Raw genomic sequence first — 9,484 nt, forward strand, 5'->3', positions numbered from 1 at the left:
GCTGCTGTTTAAAGCCATTTTAGCCCCTCCCCCCCTCTTCCCCCCCGCCATTTACCCCTGTCCCTCCTTCACTAACGGCCCTGGGGACGGCGGCGTCCCCCGGCTGCTGCTAAATGAGATCAGTTCAGCGGAGGAGGGGGGGTGAAGGGCGGAGGTAGAAAAGTAAACTTTTCCAAAATGAAGAAAAATGAGTCTGTTTTCAGGTTTCACTGCTAAAGCTGCTGCTTTAATCCTGATGGGAGCTGAACCGTGGGGGGGCGGGGGGCGTCACCATCAGGGGGGGCAGGAGGAAGGTGGGAAAAAGGTTAAAAACACCCAGACAGAAGGAAATAAGAATTAAAGGTAAACAGAGTCAGAAAATAAACAATCTAAGCTGATAAATGAGGCTGAAAGTAGTAAAACAAACAGGAAGGAAACTGACCGACCCACCTCTGTTTGTTTGTTTGTTTGTTTGTTTGTTTGTTGTTGTTGGCGGACTGCAGCTGCCGCGCGCCGTCAACACCCAGGCTCTGAGCAGCGCCGGGATCCTGAGGATGGTCAACAAAGCTGCCGACGCCGTCAACAAGATGACCATCAAGATGAACGAGTCGGACGCCGTGAGTGGAAGGAAGGAAGGGAGGGAGGAGACGAGGGAAAAGAGAAAAGAAGGGAGGAGACGAAGGAAAGGAGAAAGGAAAGGAGGAGATGAGGGAAGGAGGAAGGAAGGGAGGAGATGAGGGAAGGAGAAAGGAAAGGAGGAGACGAGGGAAGGAGGAAGGGGGAAGGGAGGAGACGAGGAAAGGGGGGAGATGAGGGAAAGGAAAAAGGAAGGGAGGAGACGAGGAAAGGGGGGAGATGAGGGAAAGGAAAAAGGAAGGGAGGAGACGAGGGAAGGAGGAAGGAAGGGAGGAGATGAGGGAAGGAGGGAGGAAGGGAGGAGAGGAAGGGAGGAGACGAGGGAAAGGAGAAAGGATACAGAGCAAAAAGAAAGGAGGAGACAGGATGAAGGGAAACGAGGAAAATGTTTAGTTTTAAAAAGGAAAGAAGGAAGCAGGAAGAGAAACTGGAGAACAGGAAGAACAAAATGATTGGAAGGAAGGAAGGAAGGAAGGATAGATATAAGAAAAGAAAAACAAGAAGTAGGAATGACAAAAAGGGAAGAAAGACCCAAGACAAAAAAACAAACAGAGGTGGAAGTTTTTGTTCTTGTGATGTTAAAGAAAAGGAACTGCATGAAGACCTGAAGTTTGAAACTGGGAGGCAGAGAAGAAATAAGAAATGTCAGTTAAAGGTTAAAGTCTGAGTCCTGTCTGTCAGTGGTTCGAGGAGAAACAGCAGCATTTTGAGAACCTGGACGTCCAGCTGAGGAAACTTCACGCCAGCATGGAGTCTCTGGTCTGTCACAGGAAAGGTAACATTCACTTCCTGTTACCAAAATAAAAGCACTGTGTCATTGTAAGACTTTCAGAATCCTCTGTTTGTTCTGTTCGGACTTTGTTTTATTCAGAACTTGTCATCACATCAGATAAAGATTTTAGATTTTAGTTTCTGCATCAAAATCATAAAAATTATTTTTATTTTCAGGCAGTTTAATATTTTTATTTAAGCTAAAAGTAGAAGCCATCCTTATTAAACACTGGTGATAAAATACCAGGTATTACAGTTCTTACTCTCTTATTGTCGTCTGCAGAGCTGTCCGTGAACACGGCTCAGTTCGCCAAGTCGGCGGCCATGTTGGGGAACAGCGAGGACCACACGGCTCTGTCCCGGGCTCTGTCCCAGCTGGCCGAGGTGGAGGAGAAGATCGACCAGCTGCACCAGGACCAGGCCAACGCCGACTTCTACCTCTTCTCTGAGCTGCTGGGAGACTACGTCCGGCTCATCACCGCCGTCAAGGTAGGACGCCTGGCTGAACGCCAGAAGTCAGCTGAGACCATTCGCTGTGACCCGCCGGACTCGGAGTCAGAATAAACTGAGTTCATGTCTTCTTCAGGCCTCTGTCAGCAGGAACGTTAGTTAGGAGTCATCCCCAACACACTCTGAGTGCTAACAGGTCTTTGTCTGAGACTGAGGGCAGCGGGTGAGATGCATCACTCTTTTATTTTGAAACTCTGTGTGTTCAGGGCGTGTTTGACCACCGAATGAAGACGTGGCAGAAGTGGCAGGACAGCCAGATGCTGCTGCAGAAGAAACGAGAAGCTGAAGCCAAACTGCAGTTCACCAACAAACCCGACAAACTCCAGCAGGCCAAAGACGAGATCAAAGAGGTGAGCTGACCCCAACGGGCCGAGGTCAACGACCCCAACGGGCCGACGACCCCAACGGGAAGAAGACAGATTATCTAAAGTAAAACCCAACAGAAACTGAAGTTAAATTCATAAATAAAACGCTGAGATTAATTCAACTAATCCTGATTTCAGAAGTACAAAAATAAACCTTAAAGCTGCTTTTTATTAAGAACAAACAAATTTTAAAAGTCAAAACATCACAGGAACTTGTATTAAAATTTGAAATGATTATTAGATAATTGTTGGTTAAACTGTCAGGTATATAAAATAATAAACATTAATTTGATTAATCTGTTACAGTTTCTGCACCTAAAGGTTCAGTTTTTCTGGATCTCTTCCTGTAAAACTTTCCCCTAAAATAAAGATATTTATTCAAATGGAGACGACTGAATAAACACAAATAAAATCAGCAACGTGGGTTTATCAAATCTGATTTTTATTTCCCCAAATTTCATCTTTTATTTGACTAAATTTCATCTTTTAAGATGCAAAGCGTCTCTTCACACTAATAAAATAATTATAATTAAAGGAAGAAATATCCTAGATTTCATGAAACTTGATCAAAGTTCAGCAGAAAGTTTTTAAAAGCTGCAGCAGTTAGAAACAAAGCAGAACACGGCAGAAGCATTCAATCGTTTATTTTAATAATTTGGAGCAAAAACTTAAATTTGATGAATTGGTCCTTTAAATTCAGGGAATCTGAAATGCTTTTATTTTAAATATTAATAAAATCAGCTCCAAATGGTCTGATTAATTAATCATTTGACTCGTTAAGAGTTCCTGGTGAGAACTGGACGCTCAGAGGAATCATTTCTCCGTTAAATCTGGTTTTTACTCTTCAACTCGAGTGAAAACGTCTTCCCTTCTTCTCACAAACTGCGACGGACAAACAGCCGAGCTGAAAAGTACTTTATTAGAGCTTCTGTTGGAGCCGTCACCGACAAATTCATCTGTCAGGCGGCGTGCGAGGCCGAAGGTGCGAGCGCCGGCGCTGCTGTCAGAGCTTCAGCAGAGGAAGGCTGCCAGGACGGATCGCAGTAGAGTTACAACCAACATTTATTTCTTCCCGCGCCTGTCAGGACGCCCGTTCTGGTTCTCAGTTTGACAACAGGAAACAGAAAACACAGCAGCTTTTTCTGCGTTTTACTTGTTGCTGCAGAGATCTGAGCAGAAACGAGGTTTAAAATCAGTTTTTCTGGAAGAAAAGGCTCATTACTGGTTTTTCAATTATTAATCTGACAGTAATCCCACGTTAATCCTTTGAACAGTCTGTTTGTTGTTAAGATAAATGTTTTTATTCAGCCGCAGCAACGAGGCAAAGATCGAATACTGAGGAGAAATATCATTACTTTATTTGGTTTTGTTTACTTGCATGCTTTTTATTATTATTTTGAATTTTTCAACTTCTCTTTTTTATATTTATCATAGGAAGCACATTAAAGCTCATTTTTGCATGTGATCAGTAAAATAAAATAATAATAAAACAGCAGCGCATCATTACGCCACACTGCCCCCTGTGGACACAAACAGGAACTACAGCCAGGAGTCCAGCCCCTAAAACCCCAAAAACTGATCAAATATCTGTTTCTGCCTTTAAACTCAGAAGAGATGAGAAACAAACCTTCATCCTGAATCCCTGAAAGTGTGGATTATTTCACGTCACGCCTCCAGCTGCCTGTTTTAATGTTTTCGAGGCAGGATTCTTTTTCCTTTGGTGCTTTTTGTTTGTCCTCGCTCTCTGCTCATGTTTCTGGATCTTCCTCTTTGGTTCTGGAAGCTCTGAGGTTTCTTTTCCAGCCTCTTACATTTTGTTGCGTTTTCCTTGCCGCCATGCCGCCCCGGTCGGTCCAGGAGATTGAGGAGGTAGGAGGTTCCCCGCCTGTCCGCCCGTCTGTCCGTGTCCTGCCTGCCTGCCTGCTTCACCTCTTTATTTGCCTCATCGCACCGTTTGCTGCTCGCGTTTCCATCATTTAGCTGATTATCATCTCATTTCTGTTGTTTGACTTTTGTTGCTGTACCCATCTCCGTCACATGAAGTAGTTTGAGTTAAAAATAACACAATTTTCTTAAATTAAAGCTTGAAATCTCCATGAAACAGACACTAAAGTTTTATTTATTTTGTTGTAAAAGCAGCCCCGCCTCTAAAAGCCCCCCTCTGCTCTGATTGGTCAGCTCCAGTGGGCTGATCAGGCATCCACCAATCAGAGGCAGCCCTGTTTCAGCAGAGAGCCTTAAAAGAGTTTAACACTCGTCTGCTTTCATGGGGAGTTTAAACCCAAACTTTTTCATGTGACGTCTTTAAGCCCGTAGTTTTTAGTCCCAGTTAGATGTTTGTTCTGCAGTTTTTATTCACTCCAAGGAAACAAAAAACCTTCAAATATACATAAATATGTGTTTGAAATATCTGCACTGAGTGCATAAAAACTGTCCTCGGGTCAAAGAACGCTGAATAAAACGTTTAACAGTTCCTGGTTGGAATAAAAACTTTAAATAAGTCAAAGGATAGGAAATAAAATAGTTTGTTTCATTTTTATTAAATGATAATAAACAGAGACCAAATAAAAATATAATACATTTTTATTTTTTAATAAATATAATTTTACACGAGTTAAATTCCTTCGTTGTGTTAACCTGACTCATTTCACCAAGTGTTCAGTAGAAATTAATAACTTAATCTAACCAGCTCTCTGTCCTCTGTCTTTGGTTTAAAATAAATACAAAACTAAAAATAAATCGATGTTTACCTGTAAATTGTTGCCGTAATAATTTGAGTTTGGGTAAATGTAACCTCCAGGATTGAAAACCAAAGCCAATGAAATGTGTTAATTTGTCTGAAGGTGTTATCTGCTCAGTAAACCTCCTGACAGGATGATTTATGATCTCAGGCCTTCGTTTCTCCGGTCATGTAAATAAAAACTGATAGTTTCTGATAACACCTGCTTTCCAAAGACTAAAAGGTGACAAAATGAACTCCACACCTCCAGAAAACGCTGGATGTGTGAGCCGCGCAGAAGGAAAACCAATCTTTGTCTAAATGTCAACAAATCCTAAATATTATTAACAGAAAACGTTTGTTTTGGTGTGACCCAGAGGAAGTGAAGCCTGCTGCGCTCCTGAACCCGACTGGATTTCTGTCATTTGTTGTTCCTGTCGGATCTCAGGGTTCTGGGACATTTTTACTAAGTTAACTACAAACTAACCTGCAGTGTTTAAGTAGAACCAAGGTACGGTTTGTTACTGCAGTCCTTCACAATAAGAGCCTCAAACACTCAGTGCTGACTTGTGAAGAACAATAATATGAATTATTTTCAGATGATCCGAGACGGGTCTTTCTAAACCGACTCAGTTAGTTTGTCCAGCAGAACTAGTTACCAGGTAATCCTAACCCGTTTTATTTTGTTGTGGAGTTTAAATAAAACTTCTTCTGGTTTCATTTGGTTAATGTTCAGTTTCACGTAGCAGGCAGGTTGTGAAGTTTAAGATGTGTATATTTAAAGTCAAACTAAAAGTTTTCTTGTTTTCTCGATGTTTTTTAGTTAGAGGGAAAAGTCCAGCAGGGAGAACGAGACTTTGAACAAATCTCCAAAACCATCCGGAAAGAAGTCAGCCGGTTCGAGGTCAGAGAAGCAGAACCTCCTGGAAGGTTTACCTGTTGGATGAAATAAGAAAAGGAGGATTTTATTCATATCATGCTTTTGTTTTCAACAGAAAGAGAGAGTGAAGGATTTTAAAACCATCATTATTAAATACCTGGAGTCGCTGGTTCAGACACAACAGCAGGTAAAAATCTGCACTTTTTAAGGAATTAGTTTCCTGGATAAAAGAATTAAATGGTTTTATTAAACAACCACATCAGATTTATGGATGGGAATTATTGAAAAGTACAAAAACTGATTTTAATCCTTGAATCCTCAGACTTTAATGAAAATAAATCTAAATATGGGATTTATTTTTTAAGCGTACCTGTTTGTTTCTTGTCCTCCTGCAGCTGATTAAATACTGGGACGCCTTCTTACCTGAAGCCAAGGCCATCTCATAAACCAACTCCACTTCCCATGATGCTCCTCTCTTCCCCCGCTCCTGTTCAAGACTTGCACGACACAAAGGAGGGACAGAAAATCAGCTCAGTGGTTTTATTCCTGCAGTTTGTGATTTTCCTTCAGTTTCACAGCTGAGCTCTGTGCTGCGTTCACTTCCCAAACTACGGGTTGGAAAGAAAAGTTTACAAAATCAATGAATGAATTAATCAGAAAGCTGCGAAGTTTCAGTTCCTCAACATGTAAGACTGAATGTAGCACGAGTCAAAGCTTTAATCTCAAATATTCAGAGCTTTTTATCAACTCATTCCATCCTGAAACTCTACAAACTTTTTATTTCAGATCATTTCGAAGCTGCTCAAAGAAAGGATTTTAGATGTGAACGGGTGAATTCATGCCCTTAAAGGGAGGGAAAGAGAAAATGTTTTTCACAATAAAAACAAAAATCAGACTCATCATAATAATATGAGTCATTCAAACTGAAATGAATCGTATTGCATTAATTCATGACTGAAGCATAAAACTTTGTTTTTATGCTAAAGTAACTTTAAACAGAAAAAAACCCTCAGTTTTATTTTTAAGGTTTGCAGTGATCTACCTGTCCAGGTAAATGAAGAAGTGCTGAATATTAAAGATCAAACTCTTTAAAGTCCAAACCACAAGAAAACTGGAAAAAGGTCAGAAACCAAAGAAACATGAAGTTAAAAAGAACGACAGCAAGTTTTTATGGTTTCAGCCTCGAGGCCAAATAAAAACTTTCAGAACTGGTTCTAGAGCGAAACATCTCGTCCATGTGGACAAGGCCTACTTTTATAAACCTTCCACACAAAAAGGGTTTCTGCAAGTTTAAATAACTTCAATTTAAGACTTTTAAAACCTTTTAAAGACCATTATGATTCAAATTAATTACCAAAAATAATGAGTTACTGTAAAACTTCTTTCAAAGTAACTAAATTTTTTGAAAAACTACAACAAACTAGTTTCAGGAGCAGAGAAACAATGTTTTTTATGACAGAACTGATGCATGATGGGAGTTGTAGTTTTGTTAGAGTAGAAATCTGAAATCCTCACAGAACTACAGACAGAACAAATATTTAAAACGTTGATGGAAGAAGCAGCAAACAAAGAAACAAAGAAAGAACAGAACTAAATGTGTTTTAAAAGTTAAAATAGAAAATCTGGATTTATTTAAGATTTAAGTCTCTTCAGAAACCCTGTTTGATGCAGTTAAGTGTATTTCATCGTTAAAGATATAATTTTAGTAGCTGAATATTAAATGTTGAGTTTTTAACAAACTGGACACCAACACTCATCCCTCCATGAACTGATGTAAAAAGTTTAAACTGAACCAGTTTTAATCGTGTTTCTCATGATTCGACACCAATAAACCGTGGAGCCAAATTCTTCCTGCTTTTGTCCATGAATTCCACTAAATGTCTCTGGGAATTCAGACCTCATCAGTAACCTGAACATCATCGTGTTCATCTAAAAAAATAAAAAAATAAAAGTTTGTTTTTATCGTCCTAAACTTTCATTAAAGAGCTTGGAGAAATGTTCCTAAAGACTACATTACCCATGAGCCTCAGAGGCAGAAGAACGAATGAAATCATGAATGTTTCTGACTCTTCTGCTCACTTTAAACATCGTTCAGTGTTTATCAGCCGCCTGCTTTACCGTTTTCATCCATTTTCCTGGAAAAAGAATTAATAATAAAATACTAAATTTATGTTTTCAGATCTTTTAAACCAAACTGTCAGAAGATTTTTGTTTTTTTCTTAGAAACTTGAGCCGTCAGACTGATCTGGAGTTTGTGATGAGAAACGACTGACTTCATTTGTTTCATAAAAACTTTAACTTCCTGCCTGACCCTTCGCAATAAGAGCCTGTGTTTTTGTTGCTGTATGATCGAAAGTGAAGGCAACTTTTAGTGTTTGAGCCCAGCTGCAGAAGAACCCCAGGTTCTGGTTCTGTTAACCCGTCTCATGTTGTTCCTGCAGGTTTTTAAATTCAACAGGAAGTGAGTTTTCCTGAAGCTGAAGTGTTTCCTGCAGGTAGAGACTGAAACCGGTCCGTTTCTGTAGTTTCAGGTGGCAGAGCGACGCGCCGTCCTTAAATCAGAATAAAATGTGACTTTTTGTTTTTCTTGTTGATCAATGTGAAAGCTGCAGTTTTAATATGAAGTCTGCAGAAATTAGTGTTGATTTTTCTTGTTGTTGTTTAATTAAAGCTCGTTTCAAAGTGTCTGAAACAAAGCAGACCGTCTTCATCTCTAATTAAGTTGATTGAAGTATTTTTTGTAATTTTCTTATTTAGTCTGCAGCTTTTTCCAGTTTCACTCCCAGAACTTTGATTCCTACATTTTGAAATCCTGTTTCCCACATTTTTGCAGATGATTGATGTGCAATGCTTGAAAGGTTTTATTTGATTTAATTTGACATTTTCAGAGCTGATAAAGTGCTGGATTTGAGACGTTTCTGTTGAACCTTTTTGGTTTTGATGTGACATTCTTTGGAGCGCAGCAGGGCTGATGATTAAGTACTTCAATTATAATAAAGAATGTATCTCATCCACTGTTCAGCTGTGTTCTGACTTATTTCTACTGATACCATCTGAAATTCTTAGAACCACGTCTTGGACCCATTCAGACCTTAAAGACAGATTACTGCGTTCTGACTTTTACTTAACGGGACATTTAGTTTCTCAAAATTACATGAAATTAATTAGAAATAAAGGTTAAACCTTCCATACATCTAACCAGTGTTTTCACTTTGTGCCGTATTACGTCTCAAACCTTTATTTGAAAAGTAATATTATTTTAATGTATGTTGGAATGGATCCTGAAACCCGAGGAGTTTACCTGTCACCTGCTGTGTGCCTCTCATCTACCTTTTTTTATTTCCTTTCCTTATTTTATCGTCCTGAGACTGTCAGCAGCTGATAACCTGACTGGAAACTGTTCCTGCAGTCTGTCAGCGGGCCTCACATCAGTTCTGCATTTACCGGACTCTCCGGTACTTTGCATCGAGGCGCTCGCAGCATCGACTAGCTGTCACTTCATACCTGACTGTAAGAAGACAACACAGCAACTTTTACTCAGGTATAAATGTGTTCCCGAGTCAATTTAAATATCTTTCTTTCATACCAGTGTTATTAGCTTTCAGCCCTGATGGGTGGACCACT

At 39.8% G+C, this 9,484-nt stretch overlaps 1 protein-coding gene across 3 annotated transcripts in view; it reads left to right on the forward strand.

The window, feature by feature from the left end:
• The window catches only part of snx2 (sorting nexin 2), an 18,350-nt gene extending 9,471 nt beyond the window's left edge, over positions 1-8,879 (forward strand). For 2 of the 3 annotated variants that reach the window (XM_017433097.3, XM_037979020.1), the window contains exons 9-16: positions 483-596; positions 1,297-1,390; positions 1,670-1,875; positions 2,103-2,246; positions 4,119-4,130; positions 5,804-5,884; positions 5,976-6,047; positions 6,256-8,879. In XM_017433097.3, the coding sequence (XP_017288586.1) occupies positions 483-596; positions 1,297-1,390; positions 1,670-1,875; positions 2,103-2,246; positions 4,119-4,130; positions 5,804-5,884; positions 5,976-6,047; positions 6,256-6,306 (774 nt within the window). In that variant the 3' untranslated portion in view covers positions 6,307-8,879. The remainder of the gene's footprint in view (positions 1-482; positions 597-1,296; positions 1,391-1,669; positions 1,876-2,102; positions 2,247-4,118; positions 4,131-5,803; positions 5,885-5,975; positions 6,048-6,255) is intronic. The other variant, XM_017433098.3, reaches the window with a different exon arrangement.
• Positions 8,880-9,484: the final 605 nt, after the last annotated feature.

The sequence above is a fragment of the Kryptolebias marmoratus genome, linkage group LG1 (assembly GCF_001649575.2).
Source record: "Kryptolebias marmoratus isolate JLee-2015 linkage group LG1, ASM164957v2, whole genome shotgun sequence".
NCBI lineage: Eukaryota > Metazoa > Chordata > Actinopteri > Cyprinodontiformes > Rivulidae > Kryptolebias > Kryptolebias marmoratus.